Below are 25,593 nucleotides of genomic sequence, written 5' to 3'. Positions count from 1 at the left end.
CTAACCTGACACCATTGAGACAACACAGATCAATACCTCAAAAGCTCATTTCAGATATCTACCCTTCAATCTATATATATAATACAATATGTTCCTCCCCTATCCACAATGAAACAAATGGAAGCAAACTCAGCCATGGTTTAGGTCTTGATATCAAGCCTTGTTCACCCAGAACAGCCAGATTTAAACCATAGCCTAAGATTGTTGCAGCAATCTTTTTGTAGCTCATGGAAGATAAGAATCTAAACCAAGGAAATTTTCATCCATGAAACTTAAAATGACATTCAATATTCATTTCATTGACCATAACACACTGCAGCCTCAAAATGTTAGAAACTTTTAAATTCATTAAATTTCATTCAAATCTGCCGAATGAACCATATCAAGTTACAATGACCTCTCTGAGAATTACATTTTCAGAAATATCTCACTCCTAACTGCACAAATTGAATAGACCACATTTAAGCAATGCACATAATCAGTGTAGGAGTAAATGTGGTATTTGGCAAGGATAGGAAAAGATAATCCCGAACTTTAGTTGAAATTCAATGAGCACCTGCATTAGTTACTGACCTTGCAATCATAACTCCGGACACAGCGGTCATTGTCTTGGCTCTGTTGGCATCTTCAAATGACAAAATATCACCATTTCCTGTGAAAGATAAAAAACATTGATTATAGCTAGGGCATAAGTGAAGGACAGCAATTCACTATTTTATAAGCACAGTGCAGTAGCAATTGCAGTGCCATGTTCAAAGTCCATTAAAACCTTTAACTCTGTGTATTAATAATTTAACCATAACCAGTATTGAAAAGAATAGGATAAAATTATTCTTCTCCTTCCTGGGATGTGCGCAGGAATTTACATTTTATTGGCTTTGGCGAAAGGCACAACAGCATAATATTAGCAGTAAATAACAGCATAATATTATCTGTAAAATGGAACTGGAGTGCTTTTCAAAATGTCTCAGACAATTGAAATCTTAGAATCATGGAACAATAACAGCACAGAATCAGGCTGTGTGTGTATGCGTGTATACAGGATGCGTGTGTGCTTTTTGTACTGAATAATCATAGTGGGGTGGTTAGGCATATGTGGGGTTGAAATTCTGTGTTGCTGCTGCCCAAATCTCCTCCAAAGCTTCCTCCTCAACTCTAAGAAAACTCCAAGAGAAGTGGGAATAGATTTATAGTTTTGAAACGAGAGATGAATGTAATTTTCTTTTGTACGTATAGAGCAGCCACGGCCGTAACTGTGGTTGCAACAAATAAATCAGGATTCTCAAACAGAACTGAAAAGGCACCCGAGGAAAATTAATCTGCAAAGCTATGGAGAAAGCAGAGAATGAGACTAATCAATCTGCTCTAATGAAGAGCCGGCGCAAACATGGTGGTTTAATGGCCTGATACCATGCCACAATTCTAAAGTCTGGATTGTCTGAAACATTTGGGAATGCATTCCTGATAATTTTATCGATAATATCTCATGAACTCTTACTTAATTTAATCCTCAACTAATTACAGAATTTAATCCTCACATGTGTGAGCTGATGCACTTTATATGGTAGGACCCGGGGGAGTATTAAGGGACAAAGAACCCTAGGAGTACAATTCCAATGATTCATGAGGTGACAGTACAGGTGTATAAAGTGATGAAAAACACTTTATGGGATACTTGCCTTCATTAGCCAGGATGAAGAATATGAGAGCAGGAAAGTTATGGTACAACTATTAAAAACAATGGTTAGGCCATTGCTGGAGTACTGTGTGCAATTCTGATCTCCGCACTATAGGAAGAGCATGATTGCATCGGAATGGATGCAGAGGAGATTCTCCAAGATGTTACCTGGGATGGATCATTCCAGTTATTGGAAGAGACTGTACAAACTGGGCCTGTTTTCCTTGTAGCAGAAGCAGGATCTGAAAGCGGTATAGTTACAGCACCCTCCATAATATTTGGGACAAAAACCCATCATTTATTTATTTGCCTCTGTACTCCAGAATTTGAGATTTGTAATAGAAAAAAAATCACATGTGGTTAAAATGTACATTGTCCGATTTTAATAAAGGCCATTTTTATACATTTTGGCTTCACCATGTAAAAATCACAGCTGTGTTTATACATAGTCCTCCCATTTCAGGGCACCATAATGTTTGGGACACAGGCATATGTAATTGCTCAGGTGTGTTTAATTGCCTCCTTAATGCAGGTATACGAGAGCTCTCAGTACCCAGTCTTTCCTCCAGTCTTTCCATCACCTTTGGAAACTTTTATTGCTGTTTATCAACACGAGGACCAAAGTTGTGCCAATGAAAGTCAAATAAGCCATTATGAGACTGAGAAACAAGAATAAAACCGTTCGAGACATCAGCCAAACCTTAGGCTTACCAAAATCAACTGTTTGGAACATAATTAAGAAGAAAGAGAGCACTGGTGTGCTTACTAATGGCAAAGGGACTGACAAGCCAAGGAAGATCTCCACAGCTCATGACAGAAGAATTATCTCTATTATAAAGAAAAATCCCCAAACAGCTGTCCGACAGATCAGAAACACTCTTCAGGAGTCAGGTGTGGATTTGTCAATGACCACTATCCGCAGAAGACTTCATGAATAGAAATACAGAGGCTACACTGCAAGATGCAAACCACTGGTTAGCTGCAAAAATAGGATGACCAGGTTACAGTTTGCCAAGAAGTACTTAAAAGAGCAACCAATGTTCTGGAAAAAAGATCTTGTAGACCCATGAGACGAAGATTAGCTTTTATCCGAGTGATGGCAAGAGCAAAGTATGGAGGAGAGAAGGAACTGCCCAAGATCCAAAGCATACCACCTCATCTGTGAAACACGGTGGTGGGGGTATTATGGCCTGGGCATGTATGGCTGCTGAAGGTACTGGCTCACTTATCTTCATTGATGATACAACTGCTGATGGTAGTAGCATAATGAATTCTGAAGTGTATAGACACATCTTATCTGCCCAAGTTCAAACAAATGCCTCAAAACTCATTGGCTGGTAATTCATTCTACAGCAAGACAAAGATCCCAAACATACTGCTAAAGCAACAAAGGAGTTTTTCAATGCTAGAAAATGGTTAATTCTTGAGTGGCCAAGTCAATCATCCGATCTGAACCCAATTGAGCATGCCTTTTATATGCTGAAGAGAAACCTAAAGGGGACTAGCCCCCAAAACAAGCATACGCTAAAGATGGCTACAATACAGGCCTGGCAGAGCATCATCAGAGAAGACACCCAGCAACTAGTGATGTCCATGAATCGCAGACTTCAGGCAGTCATTGCATGCAAAGGATATGCAACAAAATACTAAACATGACTACTTTCATATCCATGACATTGCTGTGTCCCAAACATTATGGTGCCCTGAAATGGGGGGGGGGGGGTGGACTATGTATAAACACTGCTGTAATTTCTATATGGTGAAATCAAAATGTATAAAAATGGCCTTTATTAAACTCTGACAATGTGCACTTTAACCACATGTGATTTTTTTCTATTACAAATCTCAAATTGTGCAGTAGTGGCAAATAAATAAATGATGGGTCTTTGTCCCAAACATTATGGAGAGCACTGTATAAGGGGCATAGATAGGATGGAGAGTTGGACAAACTTGTAGCGTTTTCTCTGGAGCATCAGGGGTTGAGGGGAGACTTGAAGTAAATATATAAAATTATGAGAGGCACAGATAGACAGTCAGAAACTCTTGCCCAGTGTGGAAATGTCAAAGGCTAAAGGGCTTAGCTTTAGGGGGAGAGGGGCAAAGTTTACAAGATATGTTCAGGGCAAGTTTGTTATTTTAAAAAACAGAAAGTATCGGGTGGTTGACACATGCTTCCAGTTGTGGTGGTGGAACCAGGTGCAATAATGATTTTTAGAAGGCACATGGACATGCAGGGAATGGAGCAATCTTGATCACATACAAGCAAAGGAAATTTGTTTAATTTGGCATCATGTTCGGCACAGACATTGTGGGCTGAAGGGTCTATTGCTGTGCTGTACTGTCCTATGTTCTATCACATTTTTCTCCATAACAGAAGTATCCAAAACCAGAGGGCACAGATTTAAGGCAAGCGGTAGGAGTTTTAGATTAGAGTTTGTGTCTACCATAATTGTAATTGCAAGTAACGGAGGTTGCTAATCTCATTTACTTAAACCAATTATGTCCATTTCATAATATATTTGGTAACAGATACCATAAACAGCACACAGATAACATATAAGAATTGATCGATACATACCAAAGAATGGCATTGGTTTAGCCAACTGAGCACAGTAATCAATGTAATTCCAGTCTGCTAATTTACTGTATCGTTGCTCTCTGGACCGACCATGGAGCTAAGAAACAATTAGGAATCATTAAAAAGTCACAACTATTACTAAAATTAAATCGGATAAGGGTGAGTTTTTAACACTGCCTAAGGAGATTAATAAGAGGTTTGCCCAATTTTATCACAATTTATATACATCTAAAATAAATACAGATGTAAGTAAAATGACAAATTTTTTAGATAATTGCAAGCTCCCAAAATTGGATAGTTTAGAACAAGAGCAATTAGGAGCACGGATTACTAGTGAAGAAATAAAACAAATAATAAACTCACTGAAAAAAGGGAAGACCCCAGGACCAGACAGTTTTAGTAATGAATTTTATAAAAGATTTCAGGAGTCAATTATACAAAGATTATTCAATTTATACACGCGGGCTTATACTGAAAATAAACTACCAGAAACCCTAGTAGAAGCAACAATAACACTTATACCAAAAAAAGATAAAGATTTAGATGAACCGGGTTCTTATAGAGCTATTTCACTACTAAATACGGATCAGAAAATTTTAGCAAAGATTCTAGCTAGAAGGCTAAATAATTATATTAACAATTTAATAAATACGGATCAAACGGGATTTATACCCAAAAGACAAACATTTAATAATTTGAGAAGGCTTTTCAATATAATGTACTCTCATAATGAGGACAATGAAGATATTTCAGTTGTCACGCTGGATGCAGAGAAGGCATCCAGAGGCCAGGGGAGCCGTTGGCGAGAGGAGGACTTACCTGCAGCTGTAAGTATAAATACAGCGCGGGGTTTGCTTCTACAGAGGCCAGGGGAGCCGTTGGCGAGAGGAGGACTTACCTGCAGCTGTAAGTATAAATACAGCGCGGGGTTTGCTTCTACAGAGGCCAGGGGAGCCGTTGGCGAGAGGAGGACTTACCTGCAGCTGTAAGTATAAATACAGCGCGGGGTTTGCTTCTACAGAGGCCAGGGGAGCCGTTGGCGAGAGGAGGACTTACCTGCAGCTGTAAGTATAAATACAGCGCGGGGTTTGCTTCTACAGAGGCCAGGGGAGCCGTTGGCGAGAGGAGGACTTACCTGCAGCTGTAAGTATAAATACAGCGCGGGGTTTGCTTCTACAGAGGCCAGGGGAGCCGTTGGCGAGAGGAGGACTTACCTGCAGCTGTAAGTATAAATACAGCGCGGGGTTTGCTTCTACAGAGGCCAGGGGAGCCGTTGGCGAGAGGAGGACTTACCTGCAGCTGTAAGTATAAATACAGCGCGGGGTTTGCTTCTACAGAGGCCAGGGGAGCCGTTGGCGAGAGGAGGACTTACCTGCAGCTGTAAGTATAAATACAGCGCGGGGTTTGCTTCTACAGAGGCCCGGGGAGCCGTTGGCGAGAGGAGGACTTACCTGCAGCTGTAAGTATAAATACAGCGCGGGGTTTGCTTCTACAGAGGCCAGGGGAGCCGTTGGCGAGAGGAGGACTTACCTGCAGCTGTAAGTATAAATACAGCGCGGGGTTTGCTTCTACAGAGGCCCGGGGAGCCGTTGGCGAGAGGAGGACTTACCTGCAGCTGTAAGTATAAATACAGCGCGGGGTTTGCTTCTACAGAGGCCAGGGGAGCCGTTGGCGAGAGGAGGACTTACCTGCAGCTGTAAGTATAAATACAGCGCGGGGTTTGCTTCTACAGAGGCCAGGGGAGCCGTTGGCGAGAGGAGGACTTACCTGCAGCTGTAAGTATAAATACAGCGCGGGGTTTGCTTCTACAGAGGCCAGGGGAGCCGTTGGCGAGAGGAGGACTTACCTGCAGCTGTAAGTATAAATACAGCGCGGGGTTTGCTTCTACAGAGGCCAGGGGAGCCGTTGGCGAGAGGAGGACTTACCTGCAGCTGTAAGTATAAATACAGCGCGGGGTTTGCTTCTACAGAGGCCAGGGGAGCCGTTGGCGAGAGGAGGACTTACCTGCAGCTGTAAGTATAAATACAGCGCGGGGTTTGCTTCTACAGAGGCCAGGGGAGCCGTTGGCGAGAGGAGGACTTACCTGCAGCTGTAAGTATAAATACAGCGCGGGGTTTGCTTCTACAGAGGCCAGGGGAGCCGTTGGCGAGAGGAGGACTTACCTGCAGCTGTAAGTATAAATACAGCGCGGGGTTTGCTTCTACAGAGGCCAGGGGAGCCGTTGGCGAGAGGAGGACTTACCTGCAGCTGTAAGTATAAATACAGCGCGGGGTTTGCTTCTACAGAGGCCAGGGGAGCCGTTGGCGAGAGGAGGACTTACCTGCAGCTGTAAGTATAAATACAGCGCGGGGTTTGCTTCTACAGAGGCCAGGGGAGCCGTTGGCGAGAGGAGGACTTACCTGCAGCTGTAAGTATAAATACAGCGCGGGGTTTGCTTCTACAGAGGCCAGGGGAGCCGTTGGCGAGAGGAGGACTTACCTGCAGCTGTAAGTATAAATACAGCGCGGGGTTTGCTTCTACAGAGGCCAGGGGAGCCGTTGGCGAGAGGAGGACTTACCTGCAGCTGTAAGTTACCCAAATCTGTAACGTTCCATCTCACTTCCAGAGAAGGATTCTGGTGGAAGCCTCTGATTGGTGGAAGCCTCTGATTGGTGGACGAGGATCAGAGGAAGCAGCTGATTGGCTTGTATTGTATTTGTATTGTAATTGTAAGGCTTTATTGTATTTGGATAAGGGGGAGAATGAGGGCCAGGGCAGTTTACTGTTCTGGATGTCAGATGTGGGAGGTCATGGAGTCCGAGTGCTCTCCAGACGTCCACATCTGCGCCAGGTGCGTCGAGATGGGGCTCCTAAGGGACCGCGTTAGGAACCTGGAGCAGCAACTCGATGACCTCTGTCTGCTCAGGGAGAGCGAGGAGGTCATAGAAAGGAGTTACAGGGAGGTGGTCACTCCAAGACCACGGGAGACAGAAAACTGGGTCACAGTTAGGAAGGGCAATGGGCAGAGGCAGGGACTGGTGAGTACCCCGGTGGCTGTACACCTTGAAAATAAGTACTCATGTTTGAGTAAGGGTGGGGGAGACAGCCTACCTGGGGGCAGCGACAGCGGCCGGGCCTCTGGCACAAAGACCGGTCCGGTTGCTCAGAAGGGTAAGGAAAAGAAGGGGAGGGCAATTGTAATAGGGGACTCTATAGTCAGGGGGTCGGATAGGCGATTCTGTGGACGCAGACAGGAGTCCCGGATGGTAGTTTGCCTCCCTGGTGCCAGGGTCAGGGATGTGTCTGAACGTGTCCAAGAAATCCTGAAATGGGAGGGAGAGGAGCCTGAGGTTGTGGTGCATATAGGTACCAACGACATAGGTAAAAAAAGAGAAGAGGTCCTGAAAGAAGAATTTAGGGAGTTAGGTAGAGAGTTAAGGAGAAGGACTGGAAAGGTAACAATCTCAGGATTACTGCCTGTGCCACGCGACAGTGAGAGTAGGAATGGAGCGAGGTGGAGGATAAATGCGTGGATGAGGGACTGGTGCAGTGGGTATGGATTCAAGTTTCTGGATCATTGGGACCTCTTTTGGGGAAGGTACGACCTGTACAGAAAGGACGGGTTGCACTTGAACTCAAGGGGGACCAATATCCTGGCGGGGAGATTTGCAAAGGCTACTGGGGAGACTTTAAACTAGTATGGTTGGGGGGAGGGACTCAAATTGGGAAAGCTAGCAGTCAGTGTGTGAAGCAGGGGGCAGAGAATGGTAGCACTCTGACCCAAAAAGTAGGGGAGAGAGAAGAAAAAGAAAATAATCAGAGAATAAGAGAGGGTGGGTTTCTTAAATGTGTATATTTTAATGCTAGGAGCATTGTAAGAAAAGTGGATGAACTTAGAGCCTGGATTGACACCTGGAAGTATGATGTTGTGGCGATCAGTGAAACATGGTTGCAGGAGGGCTGTGATTGGAAACTAAATATTCCAGGATTTCGTTGCTTCAGGTGTGATAGAATTGGAGGGGCAAGAGGTGGAGGTGTTGCATTGCTTATCAGGGAAGATATTACAGCAGTGCTTTGGCAGGATAGATTAGAGGGCTCGTCTAGGGAGGCTATTTGGGTGGAACTGAGAAATGGGAAAGGGGTAGCAACACTTATAGGGGTGTATTATAGACCGCCAAATGGGGAGCGAGAATTGGAAGAGCAAATATGTAAGGAGATTGCAGATATTAGTAGTAAGCACAAGGTAGTGATTGTGGGAGATTTCAATTTTCCACACATAGACTGGGAAACACATTCTGTAAATGGGCTGGATGGGTTGGAGTTTGTAAAATGTGTGCAGGATAGTTTTTTGCAACAATACATAGAAGTACCTACTAGAGAAGGGGCGGTACTGGACCTCCTGTTAGGAAATGAGATGGGTCAGGTGGCAGAGGTATGCGTTGGGGAACAGTTCGGGTCCAGTGATCACAATACCATTAGTTTCAATATAATTATGGAGAGGGACAAAACTGGACCTAGGGTTGAGATTTTTGATTGGAGAAAGGCTAACTTTGAGGAGATGCGAAAGGATTTAAAAGGAGTAAATTGGGACAGTTTGTTTTATGGGAAAGATGTGGAAGAGAAATGGAGTACATTCAAAGGTGAAATTTTAAGAGTACAGAATCTTTATGTCCCTGTTCGGTTGAAAGGAAATCGTAAAAATTGTAAAGAGCCATGGTTTTCAAGGGAAATTGGACACTTGGTTCGGAAAAAGAGGGATATCTACAATAGTTATAGGCAGCATGGAGTAAATGAGGTGCTTGAGGAGTATAAAGATTGTAAAAAGAATCTTAAGAAAGAAATTAGAAAAGCTAAAAGAAGATATGAGGTTGCTTTGGCAAGTAAGGTAAAAGTAAATCCGAAGGGTTTCTACCGCTATATTAATAGCAAAAGGATAACGAGGGATAAAATTGGTCCATTAGAGAGTCAGAGTGGCCAACTATCTGCAGAGCCAAAAGAGATGGGGGAGATATTGAAGTTTCTTTTCTTCGGTATTCACCAAGGAGAAGGATATTGAATTATGTGAGGTAAGGGAAACAAGTAGAGTAGCTATGGAAACTATGAGGATCAAAGAAGAGGAAGTACTGACACTTTTGAGAAATATAAAAGTGGATAAGTCTCCAGGTCCGGACAGGATATTCCCTAGGACATTGAGGGAAGTTAGTGTAGAAATAGCAGGGGCTATGGCAGAAATATTTCAAATGTCATTAGAAACGGGAATAGTGCCGGAGGATTGGCGTACTGCGCATGTTGTTCCATTGTTTAAAAAGGGGTCTAAGAGTAAACCTAGCAATTATAGACCTATTAGTTTGACGTCAGTGGTGGGCAAATTAATGGAAAGAATACTTAGAGATAATATATATAAGCATCTGGATAAACAGGGTCTGATTAGGAACAGTCAACATGGATTTGTGCCTGGAAGGTCATGTTTAACTAATCTTCTTGAATTTTTTGAAGATGTTACTCGGGAAATTGATGAGGGTAAAGCAGTGGATGTTGTGTATATGGACTTCAGTAAGGCCTTTGACAAGGTTCCTCATGGAAGGTTGGTTAAGAAGGTTCAATGGTTGGGTATTAATGGTGGAGTAGCAAGATGGATTCAACAGTGGCTGAATGGGAGATGCCAGAGAGTAATGGTGGATGGCTGTTTGTCAGGTTGGAGGCCAGTGACGAGTGGGGTGCCACAGGGATCTGTGTTGGGTCCACTGTTGTTTGTCATGTACATCAATGATCTGGACGATGGTGTGGTAAATTGGATTAGTAAGTATGCAGATGATACTAAGATAGGTGGGGTTGCGGGTAATGAAGAAGAGTTTCAAAGTCTACAGAGAGATTTATGCCAGTTGGAAGAGTGGGCTGAAAGATGGCAGATGGAGTTTAATGCTGATAAGTGTGAGGTGCTACATCTTGGCAGGACAAATCAAAATAGGACGTACATGGTAAATGGTAGGGAATTGAAGAATGTAGGTGAACAGAGGGATCTGGGAATAACTGTGCACAGTTCCATGAAAGTGGAATCTCATGTAGATAGGGTGGTAAAGAAAGCTTTTGGTGTGCTGGCCTTTATAAATCAGAGCATTGAGTATAGAAGTTGGGATGTAATGTTAAAATTGTACAAGGCATTGGTGAGGCCAATTCTGGAGTATGGTGTACAATTTTGGTCGCCTAATTATAGGAAGGATGTCAACAAAATAGAGAGAGTACAGAGGAGATTTACTAGAATGTTGCCTGGGTTTCAGCAACTAAGTTACAGAGAAAGGTTGAACAAGTTAGGGCTTTATTCTTTGGAGCGCAGAAGGTTAAGGGGGGACTTGATAGAGGTTTTTAAAATGATGAGAGGGATAGACAGAGTTGACGTGGAAAAGCTTTTCCCACTGAGAGTAGGGAAGATTCAAACAAGGGGACATGACTTGAGAATTAAGGGACTGAAGTTTAGGGGTAACCTGAGGGGGAACTTCTTTACTCAGAGAGTGGTAGCTGTGTGGAATGAGCTTCCAGTGAAGGTGGTGGAGGCAGGTTCGTTTTTATCATTTAAAAATAAATTGGATAGTTATATGGATGGGAAAGGAATGGAGGGTTATGGTCTGAGCGCAGGTATATGGGACTAGGGGAGACTATGTGTTCGGCACGGACTAGAGGGGTCGAGATGGCCTGTTTCCGTGCTGTAATTGTTATATGGTTATTTGATCAAGTAGAATGGCAGTATTTATACAAGGTACTCCAAAAATTCAATATGGGAGAGAATTTTATTAGATGGGTTAAACTACTTTACGATAGACCTACGGCAAGAATATTAACTAACAATACGCTATCTCCAAAATTTTACTTATCAAGGGGTAATAGGCAAGGGTGTGCCTTATCACCATTGCTATTTGCCCTTATGATAGAACCGTTGGCCGAAAGGATTAGAAATCACCCGAATATTCACGGATATAACACTAAGGATTCAAAGAATAAAATTTCACTATATGCTGATGATATTCTTTTATATATTACTAATACACAAACGAGTATACCCACCTTATTAACACTAATTGAGGAATTCGGCTCTTTTTCAGGATATAGAATAAATTGGAATAAAAGCGAAATTATGTCTTTAAAACCACAGGATTCGAGACACTTACTAAAATTCCCCTTCAAAATTGCAACAGAAAAATTCAAGTATCTGGGTATTCAAATTACGAGAAGACACAAATCATTATTTAGTGCCAATTTTATACCACTATTAAATAAACTGAATGATATGATTAAATTTTGGAAAACACTTCCGCTCTCATTGATAGGTAGAATTAACGCTATAAAAATGACTTTCTTACCACAATTAATATATTTGTTTCAAGCGATCCCAATATATATTCCAAAATATTTTTTCAAAAAACTAGATTCCACTATCACTAATTTTATATGGGATTACAGAACACATAGAATTCAACGAAAGCATTTGTGCAAATCTAAAGAAGTTGGGGGTTTATCATTACCTAACTTTATGTATTACTACTGGGCAGTGCATATTAAGAACATAATGTACTGGCTGGATAGTTCCACTCAGCAGTTGGAGTGGATAAGAATGGAGAAAGAGGAGTGCTATCCGCACGATATAGGAACGATCCTGCTCTCACCGATAAAATTGAATAGTATAATATATAAGAAGAACCCAATTATTCACAATATAATAATAATTTGGAAACAAATAAAAGTATCCTTGAAATTAAATAATTTATCAGTACTAACCCCACTATTGAACAACCCCGCATTCAAACCTTCTCTCATCGACAACACATATCAACAATGGGATAGACTGGGGATTAGGAAAGTAGGGGATATGTATGAATTGGGTAAACTGTTATCATTTCAACAATTAAAATTAAAATTTAAATTGAAGGATAATCAATATTTTAAATATATACAGGTATGTGACTTTATGAAGAAATATACACATAGATTTCAAACTATATTTTTAGACCCTTTAGAAGAAGCAATGAATATTAAGACTGATTCACAAAAATTAATATCCTACTTTTATAATAATATATTATATAGAGAATCACCCTCAACAGAAGCACTAAGGGAAGATTGGGAACATGAGCTAATGATAAAGATCTCGAAGGATAGATGGGAAAAGTATTTGATGAATACACATAACTGTTCTATTAATACAAGACATAATTTAATTCAATTCAAATTATTACATAGACTATATTATTCAAAAACGAGGTTGAATAAATGTTATCCAAACGTCTCTCCCAGATGCGATAAATGTTTGTTTCAAAACGCTAATATAACACATTCATTTGTAGGATGTACAAAGTTGAATAAATTTTGGAGTGATATATTTGATATATTTACAAAGCTCTTCAAGTCAAGAATAGAACCCAAAATGGAATGGATTATATTTGGAATAATAGGAGAAGATACCAATTTAAATAAAGACCAAAATGTTTTTTTTAATTATGGGTTAATAATTGGAAAGAAATTGATACTTAAATTTTGGAAAAATACAACCATACCAACTGTTAAAATGTGGATTAGGAATATGATGGACATAGCACGCCTTGAAGAAATGAGACTCCGACTAATAGATAAATATGACAAATTCTTAAGGAGTTGGTCTCCTTTCATCGACTTTTTGGAATCATGTGATGCAGCGGTACCATAAGGATTGCTGATTTCAGTTCATGACGTGGATAGATCTACATCTCCGAATATAGATTTGAAAAATTCTTTTTTAAGGGGCCTTCTCTTCTATTTCTACTTTCCACCTTTTCTTTTTATTTTATTTTTTTATTTTTATTTTTAATATTCACACTTCACATTTTTCTACTCTCTACCATCTATTTTTTCACTCTTTCCCCTTTCTATTGTTTTCTTTTTCTTGTCTTGCTTACTTCCTTCTCATAACATAAAACTAGAGGTTGTACATAGAATGGATTACGGTATGACATAGTTGGCACCTAAAATTAGGTGCCACTGTATTGTTTTGTATTGTATTAACTTCTAATAAAATAAACAACAACAAAAAAAAAGAAAAAAAAAGTCACAATCATATTCCCGTAGTAGCAAAAGGTTAGATACATCATGCTTAAATATCAAAAGGAGTACTTCTAAAATAATTTTAAATCAGTTTTGTATTGATAACAATTACCGAAGCTCATTTTGCAAATACATTCATTATGCTTTTCACTAATAATCAATTTACATATTTATTAAAAGAACATCCTAAATAATTTCATGGTATGTTGGAGCAAAATCTGATGAGACATATAGGTCATCAACCTGGCTTTTTCTAAACTAACAAATATATCAGGTAAAAAATAACCAAAAGGAATAGAATACATATTGGCACTTACTGTAATCATGGAAAGCCCACAATCCCTAAGATGGGGTAATATTTTATGAGCAATATTGATCTTTTCATGTACACCAGTCCTTAATTTTGCTGTCACTGGAACATCCAACACCTACGATAGGTCAAGGAACAAACAACTTCAGTTGCATCAGATAAAGTAATTAACAGATTTAATATCAGTAAATGACCACAAAATTTACTTACATAAATCATTCCTCTTGCAATCTGTTCTAATTTGGTCAAACGATGCATTAGACCACAACCTGCACCCTGGAAAGAGAAGGACAATTTAGGAAGTATTTAAAAAAGGGGAATACACTCAGACTGTCACATGTTTATCCAGCTTTTCTAACAGACAGTTTGGTATCAATCTAATCTAAACTACACCAATACTAAGAGTAAAACACATATTTATAATGCATTAAGGGGCTGTCCCACTTGATTATGATGAAGACTATCTACGACTACCTTCAACTACCCTCGATTACCTACGACTAACATGACAACCTACTACGACTAAACCTACGAGTAAAAAATGTATCTATTTTTTCCATGGAGACCTTTTACAACATGTTGAAAAATATGCCGCGACCTAGCTGAGGGTGCACGGGGACTACTCTCGAGCATGAAGGGGAGTTACAAAGATCTCCTACGACCTAGTGTCGACCATGCTGCGAGCACGAGTCGAGGGCAAACTCGCCAGAACTCACAGATTAGGTCGCCCCAGTGGGACAACCGATTTAGGTTAATATAAGATGTGTGAAATTGTACTGTGAAGAAAGATGTACATCTTCACTGTACTGAATTAAAATTACATGGGATCCACAATGAAAAGCTATTCTACTTCACCAGATCTACATTTTTTATAAAGCACAATAATAGAACAAATTATACATCGATTCCTCACAGAAAACATCTCTAAACTTTACCAACAGGGCAGTGAATCAACCTACCTTCTGATATACCAAATCTATTGGGCAGCCAACATTAATATCAACAAAATCAACGTCAATCGTCTGGTTGAGAAGCTCTGCACATTTTGTCATGGTGTCCGGAAAAGCTCCGTCTAGCTGTGGGAAAAAAAACTGTTAACTGCAAGCAAGTAGCACGACCACTATTTGTATTGAAGATTTGTCACATGGCTCATATTTTCCTGCTCCCAATCACTTACTTGCTCTGGATTTATGATCACAAGCTTTCTGAACTGAACTGAACTGAACTTTATTTATAGAGCACTTTAAAAACAACCACTGTTGCAACAAAGTGCTGTACATGACTAATCATAAACATAAAACAAAACAATAAAAACATTAAAAGACAGTAAAACAATAAAAAACAGGAGCAAAGTCTCATGCAGGGTCGAAAGCCAAGGTATAGAAAAGGGTTTTAAGACTAGTTTTGGAAATGGACAGTGAAGGGGCCTGTCTAATATGCAAAGGTAGAGTGTTCCATAATGTCAGACAGAATAATTTCTGGGACAAACTATCCTGTTGCTGAACAGCAGAAGGGCCATGAAAGACACAAATCAAATGATGTATGTGGCCAGAACTAAGCCGATGCAGGAAACTCCTCTGGAAACCAATGAGGTGGCAAACAAAAGTCCTAATTTCCGGTCCCTGCCAATAACCAAAGCTATCCAGGCTTTACAAACTTTACTGGACAGTCACAAGCATTCAATACGTGTAATAAGATGATTGAGATTTCAAAAAATAAAATTGTTTTGAAAACCATATTGCTACATTTATCTAGTTCAGAACCTTAAAGTCAACACTAGTAATTAAAACACATAACTTAATTAAATGCTTTCCTGTACCCCTAGAAATACCAACGAATGGGTTTATCGATCCTATGCGCAAGCCCAATCCAATTCAAAAACTGTTTTCCCAGCAAAAGCAGTGGAACATCAGAAAACTTTTCTTCCCATATAGAGTTTGAAGCACAGCCTGGAAATACCAGAGTAGTTAGCCAGCAAGATTGGGACTTCTGCATTCATAAGAATCACACATGCTGGTATTCTCCCAAAAAAATCCGATATTGCTTTCTAAGAAGTTATATACAATACATGCACAAAAATAACGTTCTGCTAAAAAGTATCATCAGTTGGGATGGTGAGGTCAATTCGGGCATTTTTTAATATTAAGATCTGGGAAGCTGTCTGAAGCATCTCATTTGCCAAGTGTTCAGATATTAAAGTGCTTGATATTTTCCCAATGGAAATATGTGGATAAATGTCACATGTATGATTCAGATACCTAATTTAGTTCAGAGATACAGCAAGGAAACAGGCCCTTCAGCCCACCGTTCAGACATCACCCGTACATGAGTTCTATCCGACACACTAGGGACAATTTACCGAAGCCAATTAAACTACAAACCTGTACGTCTTTGGAATGTGGGAAGAAACCAGACCATCTGGAGAAAACTCACACGGTCACAGATGGAACGTACAAACTCCGTACAGACAACATCCTGAGTCAGGATCAAACCCAGGTCTCTGATGCTGTAAGGCACTAGCTCTACCACTGCACCGCTGTGCCACCCCAATATCTTGGATATCTATTGGTGCAAATTGACATCACTTCATATCACAAATACTAATTTATTGCTGAACTATTCATCCCAAGGTGCTGAAACCGTTTACTTGCAATGCTGAATTTTATTTACATAAACCTCATTTTCGAGCAACAGCCTTTATCATAGATGTTATAAATGTGAATTACAGATTCCGATGGCAAAGTTTTGGCCTCATTTTTTAAGATTCATCAAAAGTATCTTCTGACATCCCAGACCTGTACTCCAAAGAAGTCTTCTGTGTGATGACGTTTCAACAGTGCCCATTCTGAAGACTGGCCTTGCAAAAGGTTTGTGCACATTGCCATCTCTCCACAAGTGATGTCAGCTCCAAGTCTTTTACAGATTCGACGGAAAGGAAGATTTCCACACTGCAATGAAAAAAATCAGTTGCATTTGAAAAGCACCTTTCATGATGACAGAATGTCCCATTTACTCCCATTTCATGATGCCATTAAGTGTTAGTTTCAATATGTAGAAGGATCCTATCCATGTCTTCCAGGGATGCTCCGCTGAGTTACTCCAGCAGTGTCTTTTTCTAGTGAATTAGCACCCGTAGTTCCTTGTTTATACATCCCATTTACAAGATTTTTTTGAAATTTACTGCTGCAGAATATAGAATGTAGAGATTGGCTTTTAGGGCTCTGGAAATGTATATTCCTGGTGCTGAATATAATTTTAAATTAGATTGATCCATGAACTAGTACTTCAAAAGTATTAATTTCTTCAAAGGTATTCCTTTAATACCTCCTTCTGATTCTGATTGTTCTCTGATCCTGCTTCATCACACTGCATGATTCCATAAATAACGAAAATCCATATCATCCAAATATAACCATCATCCATTCTTGTTTAGCTCCGCATATTAATGATCGGCAAGGACTGACAAACCTAGTCACATCCAAATATGAACTTTAGAAGCTTCCCAGGATGGCGCACAGAAGCAGATCTATAAACTCATATTACAATCGCTCCACGCTTTATACAATAGCTCGAATGTAATCATGTATTGTCTTTCTGCTGACTGGTGAGCAAGCAATAAAAGCTTTTCACTGTACCTCGGTACACGTGACAATAAATTAAACAAATCTTCTAACCAGAAACACATGATGAATCTTTGTAGTTTGCCAGCATTAATGAACATTACTCACTGTTGTCAGTGGTGCCAGGTATAGCTTATCTCTGAAGTTCAGCTGAAAAATAAAAGTTTTAATATTTGGATCAAACATACCAGAAAAAAATTGATGGATACAGTTCTCTGTCACATTCATTCCACTGTGCTGTAGGCAGTAACAGTTAAACATTTGCAATCTGCATAACACTAATGAAATGTATTTACATTTCCATGTCCATTGCAGAGTATTGGGTTACTCATTATCCAATGTTCTTTGTGGAAAGAAGTGGATGGCCACCAATAATTTAGATATGGAAGTTGTTCCCTGCCCCCACCCCAACAAGGGAGAACATCCCATGGATGAGAAACAATAGGGACCAAGAATTCTGTTGGACCACAGTGCAATTAAGAGGACGAAATAGGAGACAAAGCTACTGGAAGAGGTGTGTGGATTGTAATAGAAAGTGAAATTAAATAGCGTAGAATCAGTGCTAATTCCCTGAGATTCTGGTAAAAAGAATATACTTGCCTGTGAAAGATATTGCAATAGTTACAAAATGATAACTGCTACATAACTGTTATAACTTATAACTGTTATTTGATACAGAATTTGATATGATCTCCAAACCAAGGAAGTTATTGTTATTTTGCTTTCTCCAAATTAAAACTGATAACCTCATTGGAGACCCGAGGACTATCTTTAATCGGATTTAGCTTGCACTAAACATTAGTCCTTTTATCCTGTATCTGTACACTGTGGATGGCTTGATTGTAATAATGTATAGTCTTTTTCACTGACTGGATAGCATGCAACAAAAAAGCTGTTCACTGTACCCCAGTACACATGCCAATAATAATAATAAACTAATAAACTAAAAGCGACTTACTTGTTTCTTCTCACACGATCGAAGCTTTATGATATCTTCATCAGTCACAACACCTAATCTAGTTGCAGAAGACATTTGTTTGTTGTCCTTTACAGAACTGGCATCTATTTCAGAACCTGGAATGGTCTGTTTTTCCAATAAGTTTCCAGGACAGGCAAATTTATCCTGCGATTCTGCAATTACGTTATTCTTTGGTGGTATGCAAACACTATTTTCTTGGGTGGCTACACTTACAACACTAAGAGCTGACTCTATCTCCACTCTCAAATCAGTATTAACCTGGGTGGAACCTGTTTTGTCTTCTGGATTATTTTGTTTTCTTGAATCATTATTTACACTTATCATTTTCAAGTATTGCTCAGATTTTGGAAAAGAAAATTTTTTTTTACGAAGAATATGCTGCAGTTCTTTGCCAATGGTGTTTTTCACTATCACTTTTGTTTCCCACATTTTCATAAGATCCTCCTTAATAAGATTCTTGTTATCTGGCCCAATGTGAGATTGTGCATAGCGACAGGAAATGCCATATTGACATCTTCCATATGTATCATACAAGTAGCAATTTTCTCCAAGATCAGCAGGTTTCAATGCCAGGTACTCTGACACATCATGTAAAAATCTGCACTTTTCACCATAGTAACATTTTCCTGGATGTTCCTAGGGGATGAAAAAAACACATTAATGTATGTTTTAACACATTAAGCACCTTTATTAAGTACATAATATTTACAAATGAAAAGTATAAAGTTAGGAAAAGCTAATTCAGCAACCTCAGTAACATGAAGAAATCATAGGAAATGTCTGTAAGCCATAATGGCATAGCAACAGAAGACAACTACAATGAGTTGACAACATTTATTTTTGAGGACACTGTAACCTGTTTGAAACATATAATTATAATTAAACAACAGACATCTGTCCTTTATGATTCAGTTCGCACAATTTTACTGAATAGCTTCAAAACATGATAACCCAAAGGGGTTCCATTTCAACTGGCTATCAACTTTCTATATTAACAAGTAAAAATAGTTCTGCTATAACACGATAGTTGCATTCCTAAGAAACCCCACATTATAGAAAAATCACTTTATAATATATATGTCAATGAAAAAGGTTGTAAGGGGAGGGGATAGAGTTTGAGATTAACATGCCCCATGCCCCACATAATCTTGTACACATAAATAAAGTCACCCTCGACTTCCCATAATAGTCCCATATACAACCTCTCCCTATAACCCAAGTGCCTGGAGTCTCCTTTGAACCATTACCAGCTTATTGACATCCTTCATTATAATGTGTGACCAGAACTGCACACGGTTCTCCAAGTAAGGTTTCACCAATGACTTACAGCTGCATCATGATGTGCCAGCTTTAATACTCAATACAGATCCTGTTGGAAACTTAGATATCATTCCTCATCCACTAAAACACATGGAGACAGCACTGACCCCCTGTGGCAAATCACTGCTCAAAGGCTTTGAGTAAGACACACAACCATCCACAACTACCCCTTGACTCACTCCTTCCTCTAAGCCAAATATGCTAATTGGCTAGGTCACCTTGGATTCCATGTGATCTAACCTTCCAAACCTTGTTTAAACAATGAAGATAAAAGAGACAACAGATCCTGGAATCTCAGAACAAAGAGCAGAACGTTAATAACTCATTGGATCAAATAGCGTCATTGGAGGCAAATGGTGTATGTCGATATTTTGAGTCAATCCTGCATCAGGGCAATGGACACTTTGATATGGAATTGAGTTGGTCACATGTTGAACTGTATAAACAGCAGGAGGATGAGGAAATACTTTTTCACACAGAGGGTTGTGAATCTGTGGAATTCTCTGCCTCAGAAGGCAGTGGAGGCTAATTCTCTGGAAACTTTCAAGAGAGAGTTAGAGCTCTTAAAGAGAGTGAAGTCAGGGGATATGGGGAGAAGGCAGGAACGGGGTACTGATTGTGGATGATCAGCCATGATCACGGTGAATGGCGGTGCTGGCTCGAGGGGCCAAATGGCCTACTCCTGCACCTTTTGTCTATAACAATGTTCCTTCCTTATGGCGATTTAAAATACCTTCATTTTTGAAAAAACTGCAGTATATTTTACAGCAAGATAAAAATACTAATGGGTGTATGTTAGATAGAACATCATTGCACAATCGTCAATAGAAACAATTGCTTGTCAACTTCGATGACTGCCCATGGTAAAAACTGTCGCCAATGTTCTTAAGAAACAATGGTGCCTGATTAAACATTGATTTTTCACTTAGACTGTCGGTCACTTTTTTTCTGCTTGTCAATTTCTAAAGTAACTTTTAACTGTGTTTCTAGTTCGATTGAAATTGCATGATAACCAATTCATCCCATGTCATACATACACATACGATTCTCTCCTTGCGCAAGCTTTAATTCTGTAATAGTTTTACACACCTTAACTTTGGAATTTAATAGGCAGTTAGATCATACAGAAATGACTATGTATCAATTCATTTTCACCTGGGAAATATATACTTCCAGATTTTGTAATAATTTCGACTGGACAGACAAAACCAAAATACTCCTTCCTCTAAACCATTCCTTCCTCAAAACCATTCCACCCTCAAGACCATTCCTTCCTTTGCTCCACATGGAAAACAACTCCTAGCATCCATCCAGCCAACTGAGACAAAAGCACACTGGATAGCCACCAAGTGGTCAACAGGAGTGGAAGGCAACCTCATCTCCATTACACACCTACATCTCTTCATCAGATAAAGGCTGTCCAGGGTCTGACCTCCCCAGAGGAGCATGGGCGAAGCTCAACAGACTTCGTACTGGAGTTGGGTGTTTCAATGCCAACATGTGGAGATGGGGACTCCGCCAGAGCCCAGCCTGTGAATGCGGAGCAGAACAGACAGTCAACCATGTCATCCGGCTCTACCACCCACCAAATGGAGCTCAGGGCCTGGCAAACATTGACGCAGAGACAACAACCTGGCTGCTCAACACCCGGCTTGAGATCTAACTATTCCTTTGGTTTATTTATGTTTCATTCGCAAGAAGAAGCTTCACAATTCGCAACATTTCAATCCTTTGGTCTCAGACCTTCTGCCTTTTCATCTCTGGTGTTTGTCCAACCATCTGCATATCAAATAACCCTCCGCACCTGTGTTGGTCTATTACCTGCCAGGCATTGTCAAGCCCCTCTTTTCTTACTGCACCCTGCCCACACATTCATTCTGAAGGCTACTGACCCTATACGTCATCTATCCATGTTCATCTGAGATGTTGCCTGACCCACTGAGCAATTCCAGCACACTGTGCCTTATGTAAACCAGCATCTGCAGTTCATTGAAACTACAAAACCGTTAATTGGTGTAATCCCACTAAAATGCTAATGTCATCTGTTCACGACAATGTCAGTGAGTTAGCAACTCTTTACCATTCAATTTTATTCTTCATCTGATAAAGCTTTCAATGTATCACAAAAAGGGGGCTGATTTAGTGAAACAATCACTGCCCTCATTATTTTATAATTAATTAAAATTTGACCTCCTTTTTCCAGATTTTGTGGACCCAAATAACATCTGTAGTCAAGACAAAATAACAGAGGAGCCTTCCTCTTAAATTAATCCTTCTAATGTTCATCATTAGAAAGTATGCACAATGGTAAAGAATTACTATTTAGGGTTCTTTCTCACTGCTAACCCTGTCCTCTTTTAAAGTAGAATGCAGTGCCCAAACGTATCTTCACAACCAAACAGGCAAGAAAAGCGACTCAAATGAATGCGAAAACAGGGAAGGACATCAGCATAGCACAGGAATTCGAGCTATACAATTGATCTTCCAAATCAATGTAACATACCCGAACTACTGAGGTACACAATTTTCGATCGTGTTCATACTGGTTTGGCTTCATACGAGGCCTGTTTTTATTTTGGCCCCTGGCCTTCTTATTACTTTCTTTGCAATTGTCTTTACTTTCTGCGCTACTCTTTTCAGATTCATTTGCATCATGATCATCACCAATTTTAACTTTTTTTGATTCATGCTTCAGAGTATCTTCACTTGCATCTAAATTGTCAGCAAGTTTTAGGTCTTTATTTCTTTCGTCATCAAGATATTCATGGAATTTATCTTTGCTGATCAGATATCTAGAAGATAAAAGGAAATATAATGAGGAAATTAAAACATCATTTAAATTATGAAAGATTTTGCTAGAGTGGATAAATAAAAAGCATTGCTATTGAGAATACAAAAATCCAATAAGATTGCCAACAAGAAACCACACATAGTACAGAAGAAACTTATTTATTCGGGAATAAATGTGGCAAGGACGGAAACCAGATATGCATCAGGAAGAAGAGGATCAAAGGTACATTGGTAGAGTTAGATGGGAAGAATGGAAGGTGGCTCGAGTGAAGCATAGTTTTTGGACCTCTTACACCATTTTATGCTCACTATACAAGTTAAGGATCCATAGAAATTGCAGCACAGGTTGATAAGGGCGATAAGAATAGATACTGGACCTGGACAGATACTGGACATTACCAAGACCACAAATTATAATAGTAGGGAGGTCTTGGTACAACTTCATAAAACTTGATTAAGTCACACTAAAACTTGATTAAGCCACAATAAGACGATTGGGTGCAGCTTGGGCCAATAGTTCAGGTGGACAATGCCATATTGGCCATTGTCAAGACAATGTGACAAGTCAATATTTTAAAATCTAGTGGATACAAATGTATATGTATTTAGGTCTTCATTATTGTTGTACAATTGCTGCACTGCACCTAATTGTTGAATATGGAATTCTATGCAAATTCATTCACCAATAAAACTTACTGCCAAAACTTTATGAAGTTGCTGTATTTCAACTAGATTACAATTGTTGTTTCAATTCTAAAAGTAGGCACTGTCAACTTTTCTCCTATATCTGTTTCAGTGTAGATTTCGCAGAACATGACACTACAGCTTTCCACGTGACTGATCAAAAATAATTTTAATTGCTTTAAAATCAACTCACTGAGATTTGACTGGTGCTACTCCTGGAAGAGTCACATTATCATTGCTGGTGTTATTGGCATCTCCTCCTTCAGCCATAATTAACCAAGTTGATGATTAAAAGCTTGTGAAGTCTCAGAAACCAGCGACCAAATTAGACATTAAAAGGCACTGGCAATATTCAGGTCAGAAACATCTGTAGAGAGAAGAGTTAAAATTTCACGTTGACGACCCTTCATCAGAACTGCAAAAGTGAGAAAACACATTTATTTTAAATCACAGAGAATGGTTGTCGTGAATGTAACCAAGGGAACATCTGTGCGGACTCACCTGTCCTGAGGAATACACCGTGGAGAAAGAGTGAGAGTAAGAGAGAAGGAAAAAACTGGCTGGAATTGTAAAAAGGCAATGACAGAATATGGCATAAATCAAAAATAAAAGACAATGTTGGAAATATCCAACAGATGTGATATATCTGTAGAAAGCAAAAGTATGTGGGTGATTTTGCATCAGAAAAGACCAGTTCTGAAATGAAGGGAGAGGGGGCTCAAAAAGAGGAGGGTGGAACAGCACCCATTTTGCTTGGGTAGCGGTCTATTGATTTCTCTAATTTCATAACCCCTGCATTCCCTCTTTCTCCATCCCTCCCCCACCCCAGTCATCCTACTAGTTCCACTGACAACCTGCTTAGTTTCATTGTTCGTATATACTCGCTAGCACATTTTCCACAGCTAACAATGGACCTTTGTGGACTCTATCTTTTAATGTGTTACTGTCTTTGATTTGTTCTATGTACCTTTTCATACCTCTAGTTTCCCTCTCCCCTAACTCTCAGTCTGAAGAAAGGTCTCGACCCTCTAAGAATAAGGGGTAAGCCATTTAGAACGGAGATGAGACAACACTGTTTCACAGAGTTGTGAGTCTGTGGAATTCTCTGCCTCAGAGGGCGATGGAGGCCGGTTCTCTTGATGCTTTCAAGAGAGAGCTAGATAGGGCTCTTGAAGATAGTGGAGTCAGGGGATATGGGGAGAAAGCAGGAACGGGGTACTGTTTGTAGATGATCAGCCATGATCATATTGAATGGCGGTGCTGGCTTGAAGGGCCGAATGGCCTACTCCTGCACCTATTGTCTATTGACCCAAAACGTCACCTATTCCTTTTCTCCAGTTATTCCAGTATTTTGTGTTTATCTTTAGAGGCGGGACAAAGTCAGGCAAATTATATGTGGGTACATTTGAAGGGTGGAGAACTTGCTGGCTGGTGCGGGACAAAGCCTAGAGATGAAATGGGGACAACATTTAGATTATTGTGTCAGAGAGGTCTATTGCTTGACGTGGTTTAATTCAACTTCAAGTCGCCAGGGCTGCATGGTGCCTGTGTGTGGGGAAATCAACGCTGTCCTCCAATCCTGGGCCACACGGAAATCAGCACCTGAAGTGTGAATTCTCAGAGCCCACCAGGTGCAGCACTTAACTGCTCCATCTTGTCCTATTAGCAGCGTGATTGAAGAAGTTGCCTGGCGCTGCCCCACTGCCAGCAATCGCCACCAATATCCAGCGGCCAGGCGGGGATCGCTGGTGCCTCGCGCCCGCCAGCGTCGCACGCCCCTCGAACCCTGACCAGCGATCACTCGCCGGTGCCGCCCGCCCGCCAGCGTTCACCCGCCAGTGCCGCGCGCCCCTCGAACCCTGATCAGCGTTCACCCGCCAGTGCCGCGCGCCCGCCCGCCAGCCATCGTTCACCCGCCAGTGCCGCGCGCCCGCCCGCCAGCGTTCACCCGCCAGTGCCGCGCGCCCCTCGAACCCTGACCAGCGTTCAAACTGGCCCGGCGCCGCGCGCTGAGCAAGACCGTTGCTCGATCATTTACCCGAAGCGGCCGCAGACATTGACCCGAGCAAGGATACCCGAGTGACGCGTCCGCCAACACAGCGGCGGGTGCAGCGATGAAACACCTCCCTCGGCAACTCGCAACCTGCTCACACTGGTCCGCCGAACTGTCGCATCCCGCATCACTTCACTTGCAGCATCTACATACATCTAACGCGTTTTCGCGGGAGAGATAATTTCCAACGGGGCTGATTGAGTTTACCCATTAATGTTTGAAATCGATTTTTTTTTTTAAATCAGCAGCAGGAGCGACATATTGCAAATCCATCCCCCGACTCTCAGTCTGAAGCAAAGATTAAACCAAAGATCATAGAATTCATAAACCTTTTATTGCGCGTTGTTGCTCATTTTATACGCAGTTTCCCTTTTTAATTTTGTTTTTTTTAAAAAGGAGCACCTTATTCATTATAAACAAATATAATAATGGTCTAACATGGAAGGCTAAGAGACCAAGATAAGCTGCAAAATCCAATGGACTGACGTGGACTAACGGAGATCGGGGTCTTAGTCCTAAAATGGCGGAAGTGA

General features: G+C 40.5%; 1 protein-coding gene across 2 annotated transcripts in view; it reads right to left on the bottom strand.

Annotated features, from left to right (window-relative positions):
- Positions 1-25,241, bottom strand: part of dus3l (dihydrouridine synthase 3 like) — a 30,061-nt gene extending 4,820 nt beyond the window's left edge. Inside the window, exons 1-11 of one of the 2 annotated variants that reach the window (XM_033012654.1) lie at positions 25,046-25,241; positions 23,201-23,374; positions 22,037-22,325; positions 18,193-18,849; positions 17,343-17,384; positions 16,410-16,562; positions 14,574-14,690; positions 13,825-13,890; positions 13,622-13,732; positions 4,257-4,353; positions 574-652 (exon numbers count right to left, since the gene is read on the bottom strand). In XM_033012654.1, the coding sequence (XP_032868545.1) occupies positions 574-652; positions 4,257-4,353; positions 13,622-13,732; positions 13,825-13,890; positions 14,574-14,690; positions 16,410-16,562; positions 17,343-17,384; positions 18,193-18,849; positions 22,037-22,325; positions 23,201-23,277 (1,688 nt within the window). In that variant the 5' untranslated portion in view covers positions 23,278-23,374; positions 25,046-25,241. Of the gene's footprint in view, positions 1-573; positions 653-4,256; positions 4,354-13,621; positions 13,733-13,824; positions 13,891-14,573; positions 14,691-16,409; positions 16,563-17,342; positions 17,385-18,192; positions 18,850-22,036; positions 22,326-23,200; positions 23,375-23,458; positions 23,977-25,045 lie in introns of those variants that run through there. The other variant, XM_033012662.1, reaches the window with a different exon arrangement.
- Positions 25,242-25,593: the final 352 nt, after the last annotated feature.

Source organism: Amblyraja radiata, chromosome 2 (genome assembly GCF_010909765.2).
Source record: "Amblyraja radiata isolate CabotCenter1 chromosome 2, sAmbRad1.1.pri, whole genome shotgun sequence".
NCBI classification, from domain to species: Eukaryota; Metazoa; Chordata; class Chondrichthyes; order Rajiformes; family Rajidae; genus Amblyraja; species Amblyraja radiata.
The sequence above is the reverse complement of the archived record's forward strand: the minus strand, read 5'-3'. Positions and strand labels throughout refer to the sequence as shown.